This window comes from Xenopus tropicalis, chromosome 2, assembly GCF_000004195.4.
Source record: "Xenopus tropicalis strain Nigerian chromosome 2, UCB_Xtro_10.0, whole genome shotgun sequence".
NCBI classification, from domain to species: domain Eukaryota; kingdom Metazoa; phylum Chordata; class Amphibia; order Anura; family Pipidae; genus Xenopus; species Xenopus tropicalis.
The window spans coordinates 87,456,978-87,483,438 of NC_030678.2; the positions used below are offsets into that span (position 1 = coordinate 87,456,978).

Consider the following 26,461-nt stretch of genomic DNA (forward strand, 5'->3'; position numbering starts at 1 on the left):
ACATTTGTATAACCAGGGTAAAGTATGTAATTTCCCACTGTAGCTATAGGGCTACAGTGGGAAATTAGAGTACATGGGGAAATTTGGGGTGCCAATTGATAGCTTCAATTGTATTTTTACCCCACATTTGCTGTGGCATTTGACTGAAAACACCTGAGAAAGCAGTGGTCATGCAATTGTCACTTGGAAATGTGGAATGCCATGTGTCTGTGCAACCCCCCACCACCATATCCCATAACTAAAATCACCCCATATAATTTAGTCTTTAGTTTTGTGGCTCACTATTTTGGCATTTTTAAAGTTATATAATAAAAATCTAGCGAGTAGCATTTAGTGGTCACTTGTTCAGTGGCTTTCCATTTTTTAATTTTGACTCATGTCTCCCTAGAGCAACTCTGGGGGAATGTCACCACTTCTGTAAACTGTTCTAATTTGACACATTAGCAGGCCCGGATTTGTGGAGAGGCCACAAAGGCCCGGGCCTAGGGCGGCAGAAACCTGGGGGCGCCCCGCCGCACCAAATGTAAAAAGTTTTGTACCCATATGGAGCAATGGGGGGACTTCTCCCCACTGCTCTGTATGCAAGTTTGGCCCACTGCGCATGCGCGCGCAAACCCCTCTCCCCCTGTATCGCGTGCGCATGCGCACTGGGGGGGGGGGGGCATGCGACTGGGGGCGGCCAATTTGGAAATCTGGCCCTGCACATTAGTTAATAAATGTATTATCCGTGGCCCTGCTGAGCATAATCCCTGAGTTTAAAGTCACCTGTTATAATTGATACATTAGATGCTGTTATTCTACAGGTGGCTGCTGAGAAATGTATCAACTAATGTAATAAATTGCACCAGGATTACTGAGCTGCCAGTCTGAAATACAAGAGAAAAGAACATTAAAGATTAAACTTCAATTTTAGAAAAACAGTCAAAAATTAAGAATAGAATGCAACTGAAAAAGTCATTATTTGGTGCAAGCTTTGTCACTTTTATTACATTACTCCCATAATCTTCTGTATGCTTGTTGGGGTTAGTGGCCCAGCCAGCATGAAGTAGTTTAAATGATGAACAGGAATATAAATAGGAGCAAGTCTGAAATGAAAGATAACAATCAAGTGTCTGGGAAAGTTTAAATTGCAGGCTGGAAAACAATAAAAACTCACTAATGCAAAAAAACAAAAAATAAAACTGGTAACTAGAAAGTAGTATAGATAGCTTCTGTTTGCAAGAGAAAACCAAATGTCAGGATGAACTTTCCACTGAAAATTAGCTTTATTGATGTAGATATGTGCCAATGTAAAAAACAGTGGGAGCCAAGTTAAAAGCTAAAAACCAATGGGTGTTGGATTTACAAAAATGATGGCGTTTGGCAGGGGGAAGGGGGTAGGGGTTTTTTTTTGCCTTTTTTTCTGCATTATATAAATTTTCACATTGACATTAATAACCGACCATGACAAGGCTCAGTGACATTTGCATACATTGGAAACAAGCTGGTTATATCCTATACCTTTTAAAAAGCTTTTTAAGGCTCCTATTCTAAGCACCTCCATTGCTTTTTAGTTCTGGCTTATCAGAATAAATAGCCCTGCTCAAAAGTAACAAACTGCTCATGTCATAAGATGTCAAAGCCGCTTGCTGCAGCAAAACAGATTCGCCATAAATGAACAACCTATCAGTTGCTGGAAAGGTCACAAAGCAATTTAAAACCCTCAAATATATTAGATATTTTACATAAGTTCCTAGTAAAAGTTCTGGCATTCATATCAAAGTTTTGGATTCTAACTGTTACTGCTACATACTTAGGAACTCAGAATTAAGGGTTGATGAGTAGTCTGCATCTAGCCAACGTCTGCCATAGCTGGTGCCTCTCCCATTCAAATATAAAGGAAGCAGCTACAGGCAGGCAAGGGATTTTTCATTGACATGTCTCTCCTTGGAAAAATACAAAAGTGCAAACCCTATGTTTCATTATTTATAGAATATGCTTAATTCTGTTGCTTGCCCTTCCTTAGTGACAGTTTTCTTGGTAGCATGGACTTGATGAATTTTCAAATAAAGTAAGCAGCAGGAGAATAGTATCAGTTGTCAAAGTAGAACAAAGAATAGAACAAAGATTTCAGAAAAAGGGGTCCAGGACAAAAGATGATGTTTGGCCACTGATATAAAGAAGTTTAAGGTTGAGAGGCGCCCAAAGTCCTCTATGTGCTTGAACTCCAATGGAGGTCTCACCTCAAGAAGATGTGACCCAATGTAGAATATGTTGGTGAAATTCTAAACCTGGGGCTTCTGAATACTTTGCCTATAATTACAGCAAGCATTTTTAATTATAAACTTTTGACATTATTAGTTGCATTTATAATGCAGTAATAGGGCACATGGGCACATTTGTAGCAGTTTTGTAAAGCATTTTTCTATCTCAAAAGTATTCTGCTATTTTGCATGACAACTTTGCTAAAAAATTTAACTGTGGCCTGGAAAATTGTACAGCGGCTCTAATGCATGTTGATAAATACAAATACAGAGCAAAGATGCATTAGGTTCATAATGCAGAATAACACACTCACTTGTGTTTTACTTAAAGAAAGCGCACTCAAAAATACTGTCTGTACAGTGTAAATTTATAGTAAGATTCCTTTATGGCTACACTAGACTTCTATCAGGTACACTGAGGTTTTTCTTAGACGTGAGTCAAATGTGTCTGTTTTCTTTCAGCTTCGGGAACATCTGGCAAAAGGTCAGCGTGTGTTGGCAGGACAGGGAATGTCCCAGGTTGTCCGGAGCATGCTGGGTTTGGTATCCAGCAAGAACTATTACAGTGGAGATCTTCTGTTCTGTGTTGACATTTTGCGCAATGTGACTGACACCTACAAGAGAGCAACATACATCCCCTCTTTTGAGGACATTCAGGTAATCTGACTCCAAATGTATGAAAACAATTTGCAGGGTAGAAGAACTTCCAACCCATTAAAAGGATTGGAATTTTTCTATACCGCTGAAATCAAAGCTGCAGCCCCCTCTCTCAGACCCCTTAGCAATAGATCATAGTCTAAAACTCCCCAATCTTTTACCTTTTCTGCTAACTTCTCTTGGAATACTAATGAACAACAGATTTGATATCTAAATACCTGCTTTTCTAACGTTAGATTTAAGGGTTGATTTATCAATGGACGAGTTTGATTTTTTTCTCAATTCAAGTTCTTTAGCTTTCAAAAACATTCGGTTTAAAAAATTGAATGTCTGGTATTTATTAAGTGCAAAAAAACTAAAAAACTTGAATGTAAAACTTTGCCATCTAAAAGATTGTGAGTTTCTAAAGTCAATGGGTGTTGTCCTAGGCAAAGTTAAGCCATATGTTCAGTTCAAGTTTATGAGTTTTGTTCCAGTTTGTTTTGAGTTTGAAACTCAAATATTTGATTATTTGAGTTTTTTATTCACACAAGTTTACCACTTTAATAAATAAGCGAGCATTCGATATGTGAGTTTAGTTTTGTTGGCGGTATTTGCTTCTATTCAACCACAAGAACTTTTTTGAGAATGGGAAATTTCGGTGGGCGATCAAGTATGGCTCACATTTGGTATTCCCGTTCAAATCCCACCAGCGTTGATTTATGTAAAGATCAGCACTTCCACTTCAATCTAAGGAAACAATTTCTATAGAGACCTTTCTTTAAGCATTGGGGCATTATCATGCTAAAACAAGAAAGGGCCTTCCATAAACTGTTGCTTCAAAAGTAAAAAGAATTGTCAAAAATGTAAGTTCTTTGTGATTACACTGTATTCTTAAGGTTTGCTTTCATTAAAACTAGGAGCTCTAATCCAGACCATTAGTTCACCTCCACCAAGCTTTCAGTTGGCATTACACATTCAACCAGGTAACTTCTACTAGAACCCAACAAACCCAACAAAACTCATTTGCCTGCCCAAGGTAAAAGCAAGATTAATTACTATAGGAAGTATTTTCATTGCTTTATAGCCATATGGTGGTGACCTTTGCACCACTGCAACTGACACTTGGTGTTGGGAACGGTTTTGTTACACTACTGACTCGTAAAGAGTAGTGATGAGTGATGAGCTTCGGCAAAAAATTTGCGAATCTTTCAAAAGAAAAAATATTTGTCGTCCGCGGCTATTCTTTTGTCACCCGCAGCTATTCTTTTGTAGCCCGCGGCTATTCTTTTGTTGCGCAGCTATTATTTTGTTGCCCGCGGCTATTCTTTTGTTGCTCGGCTATTCTTTTGTTGCTCGGCTATTCTTTTGACGCCCGCGACTATTCTTTTTTGACGTGCGACTATTCTTTTGACATGGACGACAATTTTTGGACGTGCGGCGAATTTTTCCATCCGTTCCGCGAAACAATGGCGAAATGTGTGATACAAATAATAAGATCATTTACTAGGGGCTCTGCTGAAGCATGTTGTGTTTGAGAACTCAGTTTACCAAAGAGAGTCCTGTAAATATTAGCTACCACAGAGCATGTCTCTCTGACATGTCCATTGTATTCTCCATATGTATATTGGAGACTAATTTGTCCATGTAATGCCCTGTAGCACTTCTTCCCTGCCATCATGTCTGTTTTCTTTAGTATGGTCATTTGATTCACACTACTGTAAACAGTTGAATGCTCTAGCTACTCCAGGAAAACTCATACAAAGCTAGAAATCCACATGAGACAGGGGGTCATTAGCATAGGTGGTAATTGCATGAGAGCAATAAAACAGCCAACCGGATCTTTGCTTTCGCTTTCCTGCTTGATCTACCCTGACCAAACTATTTGTTAGTTTGCTGCTATAGATTACAGTTGCATTTATTCTGGAGTTTCTGGCTGTGTATTTCAACAATGACTCACTCTGCGTTCCCTCATTTTCTTTCTCATTCTTTGTTTTCCCTTATGATATGTAATTTTAAATTGATAAAAAGCTAATGAAATATGCTATGTAGTAACATTATTTCTGCAGATAATATGCAAACAAACCTATAATACTTTGACAGTCTAATTGCACTACCTAATGTTGCTTTCTCTCTGTCCTCTGACTTTCCTTTCCCCTATATTTCATTGTCTAGGTTCTTTTTATTCACTTTGTGTATAAGACGTATCATTTAAAAAGCCCTGCATGTCCTCCTTCCTGCCATTTGTTGCCTTGCATGGGCCTTGTCCTTGTACCGTGCCTGCTCTTCCTCCATATTTTACTTTACATCAATGTTGGCTAGGGCTTTGCAGCTCCATGCGTAACATGCAAACTGAGACTGTAAGTGCTGTCACGGTGAGTTGTAGCACAGGCATAAAAGGCTCTTTTTCTTGTTAACAGAACACATGTTGTGCTTAATGTGATATTACAAGCAAAGCACAGTGCTTTTTAGTTTGCGCTCTTTCATTTTTCTCCCACCCTCTTTCTATTGCATTTTCAGTGTTGCCTTTATATAATTTTATATGGTATTTTTTAAATTAGTTTCCTTGTCACCAATATATTTTCTCTTTCTAATCCTAGAAAGATTTATATTAGCTTTTTTCAAATCTGAACCATTACATAAATGTTATCGAACCACTATACATGGTATATTAGCAGACTCAACTATTCTCTCACCTATTCTTTGTCTTTCGCCTCTTCTTTTTTACAATTTGTTATACAAATCCATTTTCTCCTGAATTCCTTTCCTTCTCAGAACTCTGTTTTTGTCTCCTTTGGACTCCCAAAGCATTCAGCAGAACTAATATATCATTACTGTACTCTATTCTTATCATGCTATGGTCTCTTTAATTAGCTTGGCAGTACTACGCTGCCTGTAAAAATGGTCATTCCACCACTGCTTTCTAAGCATCTGGTTAACCTTTCTCTTACCTTGACTTTTCTTTTGTCATCCTTTTAAATAACGCTCTCTTTCATTACCATCCTGTAGTCCCTTGCTCTGACCTGATCCTTCTTCCCTCCCACTTATTCCCCATTACTGCTTCTTCCCATTATAAATGTTTCTTTCTATTTCCTCTGCAGAAGTTTTTCCATGCTGTCAGCCACATGCTGGATGCGGAGAATAGAGAGAAGTGGGAGGATGCTCAGCAGGTGGGGAGCATGTGACGTCCACACATGGTGGGGGAGGACTGTGCATGTGTGTGTGACAAGTGGGGGGGATAATGCACAAGTGTAATGAAAGAATTTTGTCAATACAATTAAGTGCAGGAAAGAATAATCCTCTTACAAGAGGGCACAGAGCCATAAGAAATCTTAAGCTTTACTTAGTCAATGCAAGAGAGTGCCAGAGTCATAAATTTCACACCTAATGCATGAGTTTTTATACAGAAGAGAAAAACATGCTCAAATGACAAAGCTGCACTGCCCGGTGCAAACATTCCATAGAGCATTATTCAATTCTAGAAGATAAAATACTTTTCCAACTGAGTCTGAGAATGTTAAAAAGTGGTTGGGACAGGTGCCAGGCTCTTTTTAGAACATTTCAGATGGCATATGACCATATCTATCAAAGTGCAAATTGGCCCACTTGCCTATTTGTGAGGCTGCAGCGGGGCAGTTTAGGCCACATGTTTTTTAGGTGGCACTAAAGCTTTGCCAGAAAATGCATTAAAATCTAGTTCACTATGCATATGTATTGAAAGGCAAATAATGAATTCATCTTTAAAGACATTTTAAGTTTGATTTGCATCTAGCAAGACAGCGATTTTCAATGTATTCAGTAAGGCATCTTGGAGGTAGATGAAGATTTTTTTTTTTTTAAATTAAAGAATTAAATTGAAGATAAACTCTGAAGTGCTTCTAAGCAACTGCATCTGTTGCTATAGACCAGTGGGGTCATAGCTATTGAAATTAACTGAGAAAGAACAGTAAGTGGCCATAAGCTTAAACTTGCCCATGTGGTGTTACCGTTTGGGTAAAGTCCTTCAAATTTTGAAAAAGATAAATCTATACCCATATTTATGAAATACGTAACTATGTGGGTTTCCAGTTAATAGTTTAACTGGAGATCTCCAGGGTTCAAGCAAAGGTTTTCAAATGGATGGATTATACCATTTCTATTACCTGAAATTTCCATATTCCCATATTCCCTCTACATTTATAAGCTGCAATAAAAACGAATGAAACACATTTTATATATCCTTGAGTCAGCATTAATACACACGGCAGTGCAAAGTGCAGCATGGGCAAGCAGTGCAACATTGCTAAAACTGATGGCATTACAAATTATTTTTCATTTGTCCACCTAGAATTAGAGTTAGAGTTAAGGTCTCCTGTTTTTGTTATCATGTAATGTATCATGTTTGTAAACAAACAGTTTTATAAGGACTTTGGTATACCCTGCTTTTTGTGTAACTAAGCATTGTAAGTTTTTAAAGGAAAACTTTACCCCCGAACAATATAGGTCTCTATAAAAATATATTACATAAAACAGATCATATGTAAAACCCTACTTCATCTAAATTAACCAGTTCCATAAAGATATGAAAGGTGTAGTTTTCTTTAACTTAGGTTGGCACTCAAACAATTTGAATAAACACAAACACACTTATGATAAAATACTATCCTGTATAATACCTTTTCCTTTGTAATGTACACAACACATACATCCAAGATATAAATACATTGGGGCCAATTCACTAAAGGTTGATAAAATGATATATTTTGCAGCTTGCTATATTAGCGCACAATTTTACACACGTAACCATTACTTTCAGAAAACTACTGTTCTGAAAATTACCTTTTCCCTGAAAACTGGAGGATGCATCACTCTAGGGCCAAACAAACATATAGCAACGGCACTCAAGAGCTTCATACGGGACTTTTCCCTTAAAATTCTTTATTGCAGAAAATGCAACATTTCGAGGCAAGGACCGCCCCTTTGTCAAGCATGACAAGGGGCCTCGAAACGTTGCATTTTCCGCAATAAAGAATTTTAAGGGCAGAGTCCCGTATGAAGCTCTTGAGTGCCGTTGCTATATGTTTGTTTGGAGTCTGTGGAGAGGGTGCTGATCCCTCTGAGCATTGTGCACCGAGCGGTGAGTGATTATTGGAGAGCTGAGGGTGTGCGGGTGAAGGTTCAATTTGTACTCACTCTAGGGCCAACACATACTTGAAAAAAGCCCACTGCAAAGTCCATGTTGTGTTGCCAAAAGTACCGCCTACCCCAAGTAGGTGTTAATATTCGCACACACTAATGCGATATTTAGCACGTTTAACGCTTCATATGTGTTTGTGAATGCGATATGCAATATGCGTCTTAACGCATGCTAAATGACTTTGATGAATCAGGACTTAATTATCGAATGCTTTTTAACGCAAAAAAGCATGCGGTAACCGTTATCGACCTTTAGTAAATCGGCCCCATTGTCTCTTAACCTTGACCCCTAGCCACAAAGCTGATACACATAATAGAAATTTAGACAATTGCAGAATGTTTCCCTTTATCAAAATCATTATTCCTTTAGAACCGACTATAGCCAAGAAGAAAGGGAAACATTATTCTGTGGTTTTCTGTGTCTACCTGCTCTCTTTTCTGCTGCAACACTTAAAGCAATTTGGCATGAATCTCCTGCAATAAGCAGTAATGTGTTAATGTATTCATTATATTTGATTCTGCCTAGTAAGTGGGTATTCTAATAGGTATGGTGCAAAGGTAGTTTAAGATAGGACAATCAAATAGTTCACGTGAAAGAAAGCTTTAATCCTGTATTTTCAACGACTTAACTGGAGAGATAAAAGTAGTGATCATGAGTGAGCACCCCCACCTCAAGCCCAGCACTAAGCAGTAGCAGCAGCTGTTGATAATGGGGAAACAGTGGCTGAGAGAAAGGGGGAAAACTGTTTTTTTTTATTCTTCTTTATTCTGCTTGTGGCTTATTGGTGTTATAGTGTTACTGGAGGGCTTGATCCTTCTAGATCCTTCTAGAACTTTATGGAGAGAGGAATGAAAGGTAGGACTGAGAATAATCTTAGGGACTGGGTATTAATTCTATGTCAGGTGAAGGATAAAGAAGAAATTCTAAAGGGCCTGTTGGTGTAATAAATTGAACTGGGCTGACTAAAAGAGGCAGCTATGGTACTGCAAAGGGTCTTCACAGGGAGAAGAGATGAGGGGTTATTTTACAGCAGTGGGTTCATATGGGGACCAAGTTTGAAATCGAGGTGAAGTCTTTTAGTGGTATGATAAAGACATCTGTGGGTCTGGTGGTTAATCCTTCTGCAGGAGCTACATGTTTGTGAGATGGGTTTGTTGGGAGATTGAAAAGACAATCTGTCTTTGTATAGTAGCTGTCATGGAACACTGGAAAATTTGAAATATGCTATTATGATAGTGCTGTGCATTGCACTGCAACATTCTTGTAGTTAACTATGTCCTGTGGTGTAGGTTGCAGTGGGACTGAGCTTAGGCCTTCTTTATTTTGCCTTGAAATTAAGGGTAACAGAGAAAAACTGTGAAAGAAAAGTATTACTAAGTACCTCACTATATATATATATCCCAGATGTAGACTTTTCTAGGCTAATTATGTGTCACTTGTTCAAGCAGCTGCCCCTCTATTTTCCAGGTTGCTCCAGGATCAATCCTTCTGATGAAAGTGCTGGAGGACTATATCCATCTAATTGGAGATGCACTAAAGCCTTTCCAGAGTTCTATCATAGTCACCGAAAACCTGGGTACCACATTTACTGCTCTGACGGGGAAAGCTAAAAATCAGTGATTGTCATACAGATAAGAACAAAATGTTAAATAATAATAATACTAGGTTGTAGTCTAATGAGTGCACATTGATTGGTTTGTTTTAACATGAGTAAAATCCTTTATTGCATTACATGTGGTATATGTGGAAATGCAATCACATTCCATCAGTATGAAAGTTTAATCAAGGTCCTAGAGAAACCTGTTTATGATTTTCTGCATTTTTTTTAGACAAAAAAATACGATTCTACATTTGTACTATGCCCTGTGCAGTATTTGCTATGTAGTGCCTAATCACTGGCCAAAGGCAGGTCAGGGGACAGTAGCTGCTAGCACATGGTACTTCATAACATGTGTGAGCACGGGTTCACCGGCTACACTGGGCATGAGCCAATTCTAAACTGCATGGACATACATTATGCAACAAAATTGTTATCCATTTTACTGCCATGAAGATTTTGCACATCTATGCCATATGCGGGCAAAAATGGAAGAACAGATGGAAATAGTGTACTTATATTGCATGTGTAAATGTACAGTAAGGTGAATAGGGGCAAAACAAAAGAGAATAATCATATACCAGGCAATCTATTATGTCTGTGAATATGTTAATGCTAAGAGATGCATGGTTATCTTCTAAAGCAAAGTTTTCTAGCATGCTTTATTTAATCATTTGCAGTTGACAGTGATCCAAGAGCTCACAAAAATGGTGTTGCAACCAATAATTACATTTGTCATGTTGTATATTCTACAGTTATCAGCATACAGAGGGAGCCAGTGTCTGCTGTGTCGAGTGATATCAATTTCCCCATGAAGGGACGACGTGGGATGAATGACTGGGCCAGGAACTCAGAGGATAAGCTTTTCATCCCTAAGGAGGTGCTTAGTTTACCCCCTGCAGGTGAGCATTTTAGCAAGGAGGTATCATGCAACATTTAACTAAGCCAGGGTCAGATTGAGAGGGCATAGTGTAAGCAACTTTTTAGCTTATTATGTGGAGTCTAATACAGAATATCATATAAGGTAAAATAGTGTAGGACAGCTTAAAAAATGGGCTAAATACACAGAACCAAACTTAAATTGAATTGTCAATGCGCTTGGATTGTTTGAAATACTGATGTCTTTATATAACATGTTTTTCTTTCACCTAACTACAGAGGCTGAGGATTCTGCATATTTTGTTATTGGGGCAGTATTGTACCGAACTCTTGGGCTTCTCCTGCCTCCTCCTGGGAATTCCTTAGCCATAAGCTCTAAGGTTCTGACTGTCACTGTCCGACCACTGACTAAACCTGCAGAGCAGTTGGTGGTAGTTGAATTATCACATATCATTAATGTAAGTACAATATTGACTCATGTTAGTACAGTATGACTAATGCTCCCTCTGCTTTTAGTACTACATGCCTCCTTCTTCCATGTCATGCTTGCTCTGTCTATGCTCTAGCCTACTAAGCTCACGGTATATAAGTCTATGTTTTGTCTTTTGCTGCAGTGCTATCCAAGATGTTTTATGTCATAGCCCAGTGCTGCCCAACTTCTGTGGTACTGAGGGCCTGAACTTTTCTGGCCAAATGCTAACAAACTCCCAGAACAAACCCCTGCCAGGTTCACCTTCTACAGGCAACGTAGGGTAGGCAGAGTATGGCACACACCAGCAGCATAGGGCAGGAAGAGTATTGCACACACAGGCAGCATATGGTAGGCAGAGTATGGTATACACACACAGGCAGCATAGACCAGGCAGAGTGTGGCACACATGGGCTGCATAAGTCAGGCAGAGTGTGGCACACACAGGCAGCATAGGGCAAGCATAGTGTGGCACACACAGGCAGCATAGGGCAGGCAGAGCATGGCACACACAGGCAGCATAGGGCAGGCAGAGTATGGCACACACAGGCAGGATAGCGTAGGGAAGGAGACAGGAAAACCTATCATAACTATGCATGTAACTGATCATGACCACTACAAAAAGTTGTGTGACCATTTAAACAATGCAGACACTTACAGTCTGAGCCTGAGTTGTAAACAAATGTTAGCAGTGCAGGGTTGTGAACAATGCAGGGACTTACTGGTGAAAACACTGCAGGGGGTTACAGCCTGAATCTGAGATTTGAACAACAGCAGGCTGCCAGGTGGGCAGCACTACCATAGGCCATTTCACATGTTTAGGGAGTCATATTAATATAAAACAATAGGCATGATTGAAGGCATAGAATTCTCTTGGAGGGCCATACTGTGCCTGCAGGCCTCAAAATATACCCTGTTCACAGCTGTGCTGTGATATTAGATGACCTTTAAAAGCTGGTGTGTCTCCACTTACTCTCCGTGCTCCCATTTTCATGACTCCATACTCCTTAACTTCCAGGTTTCCAAGATCTATGTCTACTTGTTTGTACCAGTGATTCCCATGCCTTTAGCTCTATGAGTTCATGCCAATGTTGCCCAATGACTCTCTGTGCCCATTATCTTTCAGCAAAGCAAAAAAGCTTTTTTTGACAACATGTGCTTTGATTCCCAGTGCAGAATCCCTTGTTTCTTTGTGCAACCATCTGGATAATTAACTGTGCAACCTTGTCTAGAAACTGTCACTGTGCTTGCAGCTCAATACTGCCTGGTGATTACCTATGGGTGGGAGCGACTCATTGACACCTCTCAGTATACCTGAGGATTTCTGTATCACTCAAGTGGCTGCTGCTTGTTGGTTCCCTTAAACTGATTAAACCGATTTAGTGACGTATACTGAGCACTGGTATTGGTGATTCCCTATTATCCCTACTATTTATTGATTTGCAGTTTCACTTTGAATTTTCCTTTCCCTGCTGTGAATATTTCTCAGTGACTCCTGCATGTGCTTGGCAGTTCATAGTAAGTGGCATCTGATAATCCACTGACTCAATGTGGCCATGAGCATTGCTCAGTAACTCCAGGGTGTGCTACTCCATTACTCACTATGTCAGTAGATGATAATCTCATTTTATTGAATTAAGGCCAGTATCTCACTTTTGGTGATGCTTTGATTAATTCTCAATAACTCTGGTGCGTGCGTCTTTGTGAATCCCTTGAGCATAGAGCTGTATAATGTGATCATAAAATAGAGGATTCTCTGAATAGTAGTTTAGCAACATCACGGAGCTAAAGTGTAAAAAATACAGCCACTGAGTGTTCTTGATTTACTGACTCATAGTAGATATTGCTGTGCATGCTGCTTTGTAATTCTCCTTTATATGTTGCTGGCTAATTTTATCAAACAAATACCAGTCGCTCCCTGTGCCTTTTGCTCAGAGAATCCAGTGTTGCTTGCATTCAGCTTACTAATTCTGTTCTACTAGGAGATTTTTCGACTTACATGGGTGTTACTGTGAGTACTCCTGACTCTGGTGATTGTTGCTGATCTGTTTAGCAATTCTCTCTTGTTTTATGGTCTAAGTTCTCCTTATTATGTTACATAGTTAGTTACATATTTACATAGTTACATAGGGTTGAAAAAAGACCAGAGTCCATCAAGTTCAACCCATCCAAGTAAACCCAGCACACACAACCCACACCTACCAATCTATACACTCACATAAACTATATATACAACCACTAATAGTAACTGTAGATATTAGTATCACAATAGCCTTGGATATTCTGCTTGTTCAAAAACTTATCCAGGTCCCTCTTAAAGGCATTAACAGAATATGCCATTACCACATCTCTAGGAAGGGCATTCCACAACCTCACTGCCCTCACCGTGAAAACCCCCCTACACTGCTTCAAATGGAAGCTCCGTTCCTCTAATCTAAAGGGGTGGCCTCTGGTGCGTTGATTGTTTTTATGGGAAAAAAGAACATCCCCTATCTGCCTATATTCCCCTCTAATGTATTTGTACAGAGTAATCATGTCCCCTCGCAAGCGCCTCTTTTCCAGATAAAACAATGCCAACCTCGACAGTCTCACCTCATAGTTTAAATCTTCCATCCCCTTTACCAGTTTAGTTGCACGTCTCTGCACTCTCTCCAGCTCATTAATATCCTTCTTAAGGACTGGAGCCCAAAACTGCACTGCATACTCAAGGTGAGGCCTTACCATGTTTTCATCCCTTGAGTCAATGCCTTTTTTTTTACAAGACAGCACTTTATTTGCTTTAGTAGCCACAGAATGACACTGCCTGGAATTAGACAACTTGTTATCTACAAAAACCCCTAGATCCTTCTCATTTAAGGATACCCCCAACAAACTACCAATCAGTAAATAGTTCGCGTTTATATTATTTCTACCAAAGTGCATAACTTTGCACTTATCAACATTGAACCTCATTTTCCAGTTTGCTGCCCAGTTTTCCAATTTTGTCAAATCACTCTGCAAAGCGGCAGCATCCTGCATGGAACTTATAGTTTTGCACAATTTAGTGTCATCAGCAAAAATAGAAACAGTACTGTCTATGCCCACCTTCAGGTCATTAATAAACAAGTTAAAAAGTAAAGGACCAAGGACTGACCCCTGCGGTACTCCACTAACCACACTGGTCCAATTAGAAAATGTTCCATTTATCACCACTCTTTGTAATCTATCCTTCAGCCAGTTCTCTATCCAATTACAATTATTATGTTCTAGGCCAATATTCCTCAATTTGATTATTAACCTTCTGTGAGGTACAGTATCAAACGCTTTAGCAAAGTCCAAGTAGATGACATTCCAGCATCAAGGTTCCCGCTCAACTCCTCATAAAAGGCGACAAAATTAGTCTGGCAAGATCTGTTACTCATAAAACCATGCTGGCACAAACTCATAGTATTGTGAACTGCAATGTATTCAAGTACCCTATCCCTTATTACCCCTTCCCCATGTCAGACTAACAGGCCTATAGTTTTCAGGCTGAGAACGGGATCCCTTTTTAAATAACGGCACCGCATTAGCAATTCGCCAGTCTCTCGGCACCATGCCAGACCTCAGCGAATCCTGAAAAATTATGTGAAGAGGCTTGGCAATCACAGTGCTCAGCTCATTTAATACCCTGGGATGAATCCCATCCGGCCCTGGACCTTTGTTTACCTTTACATGTTCAAGTCTCTTTTGAATTTCCTCCCGAGTGACCCATGCGTCAGTAGCTAAATTACTAGAACTGGGCATATTAAAAGGGAAGCCTTCATTAGCTGGCTCCTCAGATGATCCTCCAGACCGATGATAAATAAGAGTTCAAAATTTCTGCTTTTTCCCCGTTGTTGTTTTGGGGTTAACTTTACCCTCATTTTTTTTACATGAGCTCATTCAGTTGGTCTTATGTATGAAGATACGTAAACACTACCAGAACTTCCAAAAATATATATATATGAAAATATTTTTTCACACACATGCCTGATTCCTCACACTGAAAGGGAACATGATAGTCTGCACTTACGGGGACAAGTTCCCCACCCCTAGGGCTCAGAGTGTAATGCAAACCCTCCCTCACCTTGTTCCTTTGTAAAGTAATGGATTCTGGGACTTGATGTCTCTACTTTCCATAGTGGGTTATGTACAAATTCTCTGGAAAGTAGAGGGACTTCAGTCCCAGACTCCTTAACTTCACAATGGAATAAATTGAGGAAGGGGCTGCATTCCACTTTAGGACTCATTTACCAGGGTCAGACTGGGGTGTGAGAGACCCACCAGGGATGCTATCCCAGGGGCCCCTACGCTCCCTCAAAGGCCCCTGACTGCCCACTCACCTGCCCACTCACCCATCACCAACCCCTCCCCCCCTTTGCATACCTAATACTTTGCCGCAATCAGGAGAAGGAGGAGCGATGGCAACAGGGATCAGCAGTTGGGGATAAGGTCTGGGTCAGTGGGGGTGTCTCTCTGACCCGGTCTGACCCTGGCAAGTGCAGTGGGCAACTTGCCCTTTTCCCCTCAGTCAGTTGAACAGGTGGTAGCTACAGGGTTCCTCAGCGTCCTGCGTCTGTAGGCGAAACAATAGGATGTGCATGTCACATGCACGCTAAACATTGGAAATGACGCCAGGCATTCTCTGTGATCAGAGAGAGACAATTATGGGGTTTTTTTAACTGCTAGTATCAGGTATTTATGTGTATAAAAAATAAATTTCTGTTTATTTCTGGAAGTTCAGATCATGTTTATTCACCTTTCTACATATGCCCATCTAAATAAGCTCATGTAAATATGGGGGGATATAAGTCTAATTTCCTTAGACTGTGACTTTTATAGACCACTGTGGCTTCTTGCTTAGATTCCTAATGAAAGAACCATGCTGATCATTCTGACACTCTTCCCGAGGGTTTCATTTAATTCCCTGTAAATGCTTTGATAACCAATAAGTGCTATGTGAGGCCTGCTCTTTGACTTTCAGCACTACCCTCGGCTGTTTTATTGTTACTTTGTGACTCCTTACACTTAATGCTTTATCACTCTGAGGGGCCTATTTACAAAGCTGAGTAAAAAACAATGTAGCTACTTCAATACCACTATAAAGCTATACAAATATTTTAGGTGAATGTGTAGCCCAGTGTACAGTGTTGTGTAAAAACGTAAATTTGAATCAAGCACTTGAAAACCAGTGTCTGTTGCACCTGAATTTGTTCCATTGACTTAATAGGATTACACTAGCTTGGGGTGTAAAAGAATAGCTTAATTTTAGACAAGTGCAAAAAACAGCAACACAAAAAAAAACTCTTTATAATGGATTATTAACCTGGTTGACACATAAGGACTACAACATAGCTCTATGGCTATGCCATTTTTGCTACATTTTTGTGCAGCTTTATGAATATGCTCCTTTGTCAACTGATTGTATCTTTGTATGGAAAGGTTAAACTGTTTGCTAAATGCTTTACATTCATAAGACCTCCCCTCTCACCCCAACAGGGAACCTCCAGCCCGCAGTGCGCAGTGTGGGATTACTCCAAAAGGTTAGTAATCTTAGATACCTTCTCATTGTACCACCAATCAACTTGGATATACACAATGTCATTGTAAATTTAGCAACACAATAAGCGATTAATCATATCACATGCTGGTTATCATACCCTGTTGCTGAATTGCCAGACCTATCGTTTATATTGTAAGGCAGAATTATTTTCTACTGTAAAAACACCCCAAGTGTTATTCCTGGGTGTAACAAAGCAATGTCAGAGGCCACATTCCTGCATCTGATTTCTTTTTTTTAATAAAGAATCATGTCTTTAGTCAGGCCCATTAAAAAAAAGAAAATTAGCTTTCATCCATAACCTTGGAAATCAGAGCTAATTTTGGAAGCAGCTTTAAGTAAGCATTTTCTGTTACCAGCCCATAATCAAGGCCTTAAAGTGTTGCATAGAAACAGTGCTAGTTTTAAGGCGATTACAATAAACCTTTTTATGCCAACGGATGTTATATAAGCTAATTAAGATCAAAACCAGCCAATATGATTATGGTAATTATTATTCCTTTATTCCTTCACGCATAAAAACCGGTAGCTTCTGTAGCTAGGTGCTGAAACTGTAATGCAAAAGAGTCTGAGCAGAATATATATAGAGGCAAACCCAGGTCCTGCCTCTCGCCTTGAGCACCTGATTAAACCGTGCACATATCCTGCATGTGTGTTTGACAATCTGCGTGGGAGTGCTTATATACGCACATGGATAATTTTATATCAGTATGTGACTAGCTGTGCGTGGGCATAAGGAGATGTATCATAGTCTTCTGTACACATATTAGTATGTGGTTACATACAGAATATAAGCTCTCCGCAGCTTTGGTCTCTTAACACTTAATCTTAAATGTATTTGTATTTATTTCAAATCTATTGCTGTATTGTTCCATCTATTCTATAAGATATTGTTTTAACATCGCTATGAAAACAAGTTATTAGCAAAAAGCATGCTGGGAATTGTAGTTTAAGCCACTTCCATTCCAACTGTTGACGGGGATCATTCATCACAGGGAGCGTTTGATCAGTGCATGTTCTCTGCTTCCTGGATTTATTAATAATTCATTATTCGCAAGCACATACTATTTAAAAAAGAGTGTTTCAGCTATAAATTTATGATTATTAAGCGTATAAGACACAATACCACATCAAGGCAAACCCAATATAGTAGTTCAAACTATTTACCTGTGGGCCATATTTTTCATAGGTTGGCACCTCCCTGCTTGACTGCATTTCTTAGGAAAGGTCTCCTGAGGAAAGCATTCTTACAAACGGATGCTCCCCTGCCTTTGCTCAACATGAGCACAATACATTTTACTTGTGCTGTCTATTCATTAAAAATATACATACTGTATTTTCCTAGTTCTATATTAAAGCATACTGTTTTGTTCTTCTCTGAACCCACCCCCCCCCCAGTAATCCATTTGTTCAAATGCTAATAAGGAGCTCAGTATAAACAAACGTTTCTGTTACTTAACCTCTTCCAGTCTTTAAGATAAAGAGTGGCTAATTATACAGGGGCTAATCTGTGTACTCTATGTATATATAACTTTATTTAGAAAGCGCTTTTTTATATGCAATGCTGTACAGTAGAACAACAATTAATACAACAAACATGGGGTTATTACAATAATAGATCTGTGGGCTGGTAATATATTTTACTCACTTCTCTTCCTCTAACAATGATTCGGAATAACCAGGAAGTGGCTAACACATGTTGAAGTGGTTAATTCTAGGAAACTAGAAAAAGTAAAAGTTTGGTTCTTTTGCTTCAGCTCTCAAGGCAGCACCACTTAATGAAAGAGTATATTCAAACTTTCAAGCATACTCCCTCTTCTTTGATTGCATTTCTTTCTTATTTGTTTATGTAATCATCATTGCAGTCGTTAAACCTTTACCTGCCACCAACCTAGAATATACATCTCTGAAATTAATGTTAGAGAGTGCTAGACAACATATTCATTCATTTACCAGGGTGCAAATTGCAAAAAACGGTTGCAAACCTCCATTCACATTTGCACCCTATGCTCCTGAGTGGCCACAGGTCTTTGCACTTCAAAATGGAGCAATGTAGCTTAAAAATAGACTGATAAGTCTAGGGTCATGGTAACCTACCTATAGATTCCGTGTCTCAGAGTTCTATTATATTCTGTGGATCCTGGTTGTGACCAACATGGCTGGCAGTTAAATATTTTCTAGATCTGGCCCAGTGGGAGACACGGAAAAGCACAGATTGGCCTAGGTCTTTGTGGGTCTCTTTGGTCCAAGCTCGCCCGACTCATACCCGTGCCTCTGCTCCTTTTTCACTCTGATGGCAGATAGGGTGGGTTAGCTGCAGGTGCACAGGCACAGGCACTGGCAGACACACTGGTGGTTGGCCCAGGTATCCAGTCCGAAGCCAGTCCTTGGGTGCTTTTCATAAGAGTATATTTATGCTGCATGACAGAGCATTCACATAGATTGAATTAGAAATTTATAACTAAAGGACATTTTTAAATTATTACTGTTCCTCATAAGTAATCTGCAAACCGGCACAGTGAATTAACTGTATAGTGTGTGTCTGTGTTCTTAAATCTTTCTGACCCTCTGTCCCTCCCATTCCTATAATAACATTTATCTCTGTGCTCTAGTTGCCAGAGTAACTCGCATATGACTGGTCCAATTTCTAGTGATGTATATTCAGCTCGTGCTTTCTCTCTTCCTCCTCCTCCTTCTCAGTGCAGCTGCTGCTGTGAGCATCCTGGTGATAGGCGCTGTGTGAAATTGTACAAATAAGGAAACGACAATCCTTAAACTGGGCCAAAAATCCGAATAGAAGCCATAAAGAAATGCTTGAAATGCTGAATGCAAGTAAAATTGCCACTGTGGTAGTATTACTTGCAGCGATATCCAAGGCTGATTGTTCTATCATCCCAATTGGCTTTCATGATGCCTCTGTATGAGGGAATAAATACCAAAAGAGACGTGGCAATGCTAAATTAAAGCACAATGAAACCCTTAAGCATTAAACCATTAATTTGTTAACCATAGCATCCTGTTCCAGCATACCTCTCTTACTTCAACCCTTCACACATTTTTGGGTCAAGGTTCTTCCCATGCTTGATTGTACTTCATATCCTTATGTATCCCCTCCATTTATTCATGTTGTATGACTTTTTTGTTCATCCCTTAGCATGTTTTGCCTGTTCATTTCTACTGACACCTTCTCCTTTGTTTTACCAACCTTTCTAATTTCCTTCTACACCCCCTCTCTGCCTTTCCCACTGTACCCTCCCTCATCTTGCTCACTATTGTTTCTCCCCCTCGTTTTGTCATTCTCCATCTCCCCCACGCTGATCTTCCCTCTGCCTCACTTCTCTCCGTGGGTTTCTCCCACACATGCAAAGAGACACACACAAGCACTAGATTCACCAGCACGGAGCTGCAGGCTGTGAATTTGCACCGTCTTGCTGGGTAGCTTAGCATATGAGTTCTGCTTAGGGAGTTTGTGAGGTTTCTTCCTGGCTGCTGACTACAGTGCTTCTCTGCTTTTTTTGTCCTACAGCGATGCATCCACTGGGAACTGGGACACAGAGAGCTGTCAAACTTTACCAACGCAGCCATCCCACACCAAATGCCTTTGCGATCAGCTATCCACCTTTGCTATTTTGGCTCAACTGCCCAAGGAGATGGTGAGTAGAAAAACGTGTGTATAACCAGCAAAAGCCCAAACTCCAAAGTGAAGGTGACTTTGCAAGAACTGGAAGTGTTTCAGTTAATGTATGTTCACGGTCATATTGCTGAGGATACTGCAGAGTTGACATTGCAAAGCTGGTGAGAACAGAGACTGAGGGAAATACAGTAAGTAGCAAAAGTGAATTTGCCTTTTTATTCATCTTGGGGATTACCTGAGCCTATGTACAAATTATATGTATTTTGTATTTTAAATAGGCAAATATAGTCATATGATACTAGCATGTCAACAAATGATTTTCCAGTTGAGATACTTCCTTTTGTCTGCAACAGAATTTTAGGATAAGTCTTGGACTGGAAGCTGGCACATGATGGTGTAATTCTGATCAGGTTAACTGAGCCTCTGGTTGGATTTCACTTTCAATCCTCTGTGCATGTAGGGCATGCTGATGTGTGCTGCCTACGGGACTGCTTATGTGCTAATAGCTGTGTTCTGTCTGCCTGGAATAAGGAAAAAACATCCCCTGAAACCAAAAATCATGTTCTGCAGGAGTTGTAAATCCACTAAAGTAGAGTTGTCTGGTCTGTGGCCCACAAGCTATTGCAAACTCCCATGATGCTCAGTCAGTTGAGGGTACTGGGAGATGCTCTACATTTTTCAGTAGCTAGAGGAAGATCAGCATGAAATGAAATGTGCACTAAAAACAACTTTCATTTAACATTGAAATGGATTAACAGTATTTATTACAGGGCCCCAGTGTAAATCTTAGTGACCTGTATGCCATAATGAGTATTGTAATACCTGTTGTTCCCAATTTGGTTCATCCCCTTCATATCACCTCTTGTTTTAGACCTTTCTTGTTATACTTTTACCTACCTGATTGTCACTATGATTAGAAAGGTATCATTCTTGGCACAGGATCCTCGGTATCCATAAAAATGTTCAATAAAAGTAAAATTGCAGATTTGGTCTGCTTTTTTTCTTGCTTCTCTTACATATAATGGTATACTGGATTAGGTAGGTTAGATTTGTGGGATACAGGATATGGAAAGTTCCAAATGATTCTGATTTTTTCTGTGTCACACAAGTGGTATTTTCAGTGGATTTAGTAGTTTAGATCAATATGTAATAACCAGCTTTCCGTAGCGTAGGAAGTTGGGCATTGGAGAGAGAAGGAGGGTTGGCAGCATGTGTCACACTGTGGGCAGAACTGCACTTATTCAGTATGTCAGTACATTGACATTTAGTGCACAAATTGCTGTGTAATGTGCAGTGGGCCCTTAAGCATTCCACATAACAGACGCATTAGCTGTGAGGGGGATGCTGGCTAGTAATCATGTGTGCCTCAGTGACGTGTTTACAAAGCACCGAGCAATGTTCTGTGAAACCAGCATGTGTATGGGACACCATGCTGATCTGTCACTTTGCCATGGCAACACTTCTATATGACACCTAGCAATGAGAGTGTTTTGTAAGGCAATTCTAAAACCCATGCGAGTAACTGGATTCTTGTCTTGGTGTGCTCTTCTGCTCATAACAGCCACCCTTGGTTTTGGGTCTGGCCATCAGTTACTCGTTTGCTGCCAGGTCTTACCACCCAAGAATCCAAGGACTTCCACTTAAATTTGGTATACAGACAGATATTGATATACAGGTATTAGAAGACTTCAGGTAATAATTCTATTAATTTAAGTGGAGCAGGAAATTTAGGATTTGTGAGTATTTTACTTTCTGCAGGTGATGGACATGTCACTTTGGGTGACCAGGTGAGGGGCGGTTTAATCAGGGTGACTCCCAAAAAATATGTGTAAGTTGACATGTCTGTCCTATGGAGTAGGTGCATGCTGTATGAACTGGAAAGCAATTTCCTAAGGATGCATGCTTCCCACAGACATCTCAAGTTAAGGAGTTACTGATATAACCAACCCATTGCCAAGGAGAAGAAGTGATGACAGCCTTAATAAATGTCTCCAAACTCAAACAAGTGGACTTTAGCCTGCAATACATGCAGAGACTCTGGGAAAGTCTGCTGAATCATTTCTCTGTTGATAGTATAGTGGCCCCAATCCGCCTAGGCTCAAACTACTGTACAATAAAGTCTTCAAGTTTGTTGGATTGCAAAAATAAATTTCCTTGGTTCTGGAGCTTGAATGGCTGACACTGCAGGCACTAGTTGCATGGCATCCAGGCGAGTGATTAGGTGTTGCAAGCACTGGATGATCCGGTTATGTTTGTCGTCTTGCACATTAAAACACTGTAGAAGATCAGAAAACAGAGGTAATGAAGCTCCTTCAACATGGCCTTTTGTAATGTCATACAAGGAAAACCCAAACCCCAGGACAGTAACAAGATTTCTGTCTAGGTATTCTCTTCTGCCTATGACAGCCATCTTTGGCTTTGTGCCTGCTTGGGCTACTTGGGTACCACCAGGTCTTACCACATGAAAATTCAATGCAGTGTGAAACCCCCCACTGGGAAATGTGAGGGATTCAGGATCAGAACACCCAGGAACACGGTACCTTGACCTACAACTGCCAGTGAGCTCTGAACTAGGGATTATATAGAGAAGCTGGTGGGAAACTCTGAGCACCCATAGCCAGTTTAGTAACAATTGAAGCAGTCTATGCCTACCTGAAAATGTCAGGACTACCTTGTGCTAAACCAGGAACCTGATTGTCTGTCTGTATAAAGTAGAGGAGTTGCAGAATATGTTGAAAGCTGAGGCCCCTGGTTTAAATCCAGGCAAGATGTTACAGATAGGACATTTTTCTGTGACATAATTCACACATATCGGCCTCATTTGTCATTGACTGTTTGCAGTAATTTGGCACCTGTCACACTATTAACTTTTCTGATGATGGCTGTGGGTAAAGCTGGATTCTTCCTTGACAACTCCATACTAATCTGTCAGATTTCTGTATAACACCTCATATTGACCTGACACCCTGCTGTATAACACCTCATACTAAAATGGCTCTTGCTTCTCTAGCAGTTTACATTGATTTCTCTCTCATGTTCTACAACATCCAACATTTTTTGCTAATGCTCAGTACTTACCTTACACAAATCAACCACATTATGATTTAACACATAGAGTGACGTTTGCAACGTCAATGTACAATTAATTGATTTACACTTTATGACTGAGGCATGCTTGTTAATTAGCACATACACCTTTCACAAACAATTAGACTTTTACTCAAATCACTGTTGCCATGTAGGACTATCTCACATATTTTTAATCCTGTTTCAAGGCTCTGTAAACCTGTCTTGGAAAGAAGTCCCTTTCCAGCTAGTGATGACAGAACATGGCTCTTACAAGATGGGCCTATTGCAAGCAAAACAAAAGAGACTTTATTGTCAAACGCACTACAGGGTTGATACTCACAAATACTTACAATGAAGTAGTATTATATGTGATCAGACACAGTCATAAATAAAGCGTTCTGTGACACGCTGTGGAGATGCTTGGAAAGTTTATATACACCTTTTTAAGGCTACCGACTAGTTGTCCATATCCCCTGCAGTGGAAACTGTTTAGGTGATACATTAAAGACTAAAATCCCTTCACACTTCGGTCCTTTGACTTTAGGCCAGTTATGCCTAAGGGAGAACTACCTCCAGCTATCAATCCATAGGTGGAGCAAAAACCTGCTTTTTTTGCTTGCCTTGCCAATCTTGTCAATCAATCAACGTTACTAGACCATACCCATGACAAAATTAGTCCTGTAATCTGACAAACCTTATTCACATGGTTCCTGTTACCCAAATTTCAAGTATTGTCCCTCTAGGGTAGAACCCTTTACTGGGCCTTGTTGACACATCTTTACTGGGCCTTGTTTAGGCTCCCTAGACACATCCACCTAAATCAAGGATGGAGGGCCAAAGAACAAATGGTACCCCCTTTCTAATCACTATATTAAAGTGTAACAGAAAGTGGTCACTACATGTAGGGGCCAATAACAAAGATATGCAATTAATGTAACTTAGATACATAGGGTTCTGCCTAGTAACTAGGGGAAAAGCAGGGGATTTACATCCATAGGGACTGTTAACCCTATGGGCCCCTACATCTTATTCATATGGTAGGCTATAGACTGAAATCCAAAAAACTTAGTTGAAAAGTGTGTTTTAAGTGTGTGATAAAGCTTAGTTTATAATAGCAAATTTTCAGCTTGATGCGACCCACTGAATTAGGGTTCCCTCTTGGGACCTCATTTGAAGCCGACTTTTATCAGTTTAACTTTATCAGTATCAATCAGTGCCAATTTGTTAAGTATTCATTTTAGATATAGAAGGGCACCATAAGGACAAACCTGCAACTCTGCAATTAGAGAAGGTCAGAAATCCCACAATATCTCTTTGCCAAAACATGTCCTGTATTTAGAACACTGGCATAATAGGATAATAAATTATCATATGTTTCTCAACTATAAAACAGGCATGTGGTACAAAATGAAAAAGAAAAAAACGTCCTTCTCTTATTACAGAAATGAATAGGTGCCTAATATGTGGTATGTACAATATTCTCATATACCTAAGAAAAGTAGGGCCAGATCAGAATTGGCACTTAACCTTTTCTCATCTCTAACCTTTTCTGTTAGGGGAACTCAATGGTAGATATAGTTACATAGTTAGTTACATAGTTACATAGGGTTGAAAAAAGACCTGTGTCCATCAAGTTCAACCCATCCAAGTAAACCCAGCACACCTAACCCACACCTACCAATCTATACACTCACATACATAAACTATAATATATATATAGCAAGTAATATAAATATAATTTACGTTGTGTGTCACAAAATTGTCCTGTTGTTGGGGCTATATCAGTTTGATGAAAAATACATAAGTAATTGCTTCCCTTCTTTTAGCTCCCTCTCTTCTGTACCTCTCTTCTGTATTTCTCTCTTCTAAGCTCTCCTTTTTACATTTTCTATTTCTATGCCCTAGAGTACTGAATATTTTATTTTTTTTCCTCTGGGCTCCTTCTCTGCCCCTCCATATTTCTCTATATTACCCTTTTTTGTTCATCACTTTTCTCTACCCTTTTCAGTTCTGCTTTCACATTTTCTTCATCTCTTCCATGTCCTGCCTTACTTTTTCTCTTTGTGGAACTTATTTCAGTTTCATTCTGATGATATTTCTCTACATCACTTTTTGATGCCCCATTTCCTCTATTGCTCTGTCCCTTCTTTTATAATGATTCCCTTTTTTCCTATTACAGAAATCCCCTACACTGGTAGGATCTGAGAACCTGTACGACCTTGTTTAACAATGACAAATCTGTTTGTTTGCTGGAAGTCCATGAGTGCTGGTGGTTTTGCTATTTTATACTATCTACTGGCAGAGTTTAAGACCAGTAGTCACATTGCTTAAGATTAACGATCTTAAAGAGTCATGAACTCTGCAGGTAGATATAATATTAAAAGTAGCACCTATAGACTCTGGGCAAATATGAATTAGGGTTTTGAGCATGTAGGTTTAATCAGTGCCTCCCAAAGTAAGTGCAGTATAAGAGCACTGTACTGATTGCACTAAAACATGGGCCCATATTATGGGACTCGGGGCACCTTTCCAAATGCCCATAACTAAATGGGTCACTGAGGCCCAAAAAGTGAGTAGGTCCACCAGGATAGTTCCTGGTATCCTTGCTGCCAGTTTAACTCTGTGCTTATGAACCAATCAAGGAAAAGTTTTTCCATAGGTCCTAACCATAGGATATCACATGGATATAGGCAACTCTGTGCTTCTGTGCATTGTAAAGGGAACTTTATATGTAACTTAAGAGCATCCTTCTCAGTGACCTGATCCACTGACATGGGAACCATCCCAGTCATTTTGTTGTTTTCTGTGTGATACATATCAGTGAATTGGCACTTTCCTGTTTGATATCTCTCAATGTCTTCATAATTTGCTCATACTTTTACCAGGTGATGGATGTCCCCGGATCCCCTTCAGTTCCTCTGATGATCGGCTGTGCCGTATCCTGCATGGCATTGCTCATCCTTCTTGCTGTGTATGCTGCATTTTGGAGGTAAGTTTTAGTTTTATAAAAGGATAGTATGTATTGTACATGCTCTCAATTACATGAAGACTAAGTGGACATTTTAACAACACATCTGCCCTATAGACCTAGACTTTAGCAACTGACATGCTATACTGTTATAGCAGGCTGTAAGTGGTGCTTTTGGTGTCTGACAGTTGTACGATCTGTGTACTGTATCACACAATAATTGGGCAATT

At 39.8% G+C, this 26,461-nt stretch overlaps 1 protein-coding gene across 5 annotated transcripts in view; it reads left to right on the top strand.

The window, feature by feature from the left end:
* The window catches only part of adgrb2 (adhesion G protein-coupled receptor B2), a 268,265-nt gene that overhangs the window by 219,959 nt on the left and 21,845 nt on the right, over positions 1-26,461 (top strand). For all 5 annotated transcript variants that reach the window (XM_004919220.2, XM_002938488.3, XM_004919222.2 and 2 more), the window contains 8 exons: positions 2,706-2,900; positions 5,981-6,049; positions 9,523-9,631; positions 10,408-10,554; positions 10,811-10,989; positions 16,500-16,543; positions 20,087-20,213; positions 26,149-26,252. In XM_004919220.2, the coding sequence (XP_004919277.1) occupies positions 2,706-2,900; positions 5,981-6,049; positions 9,523-9,631; positions 10,408-10,554; positions 10,811-10,989; positions 16,500-16,543; positions 20,087-20,213; positions 26,149-26,252 (974 nt within the window). The remainder of the gene's footprint in view (positions 1-2,705; positions 2,901-5,980; positions 6,050-9,522; positions 9,632-10,407; positions 10,555-10,810; positions 10,990-16,499; positions 16,544-20,086; positions 20,214-26,148; positions 26,253-26,461) is intronic.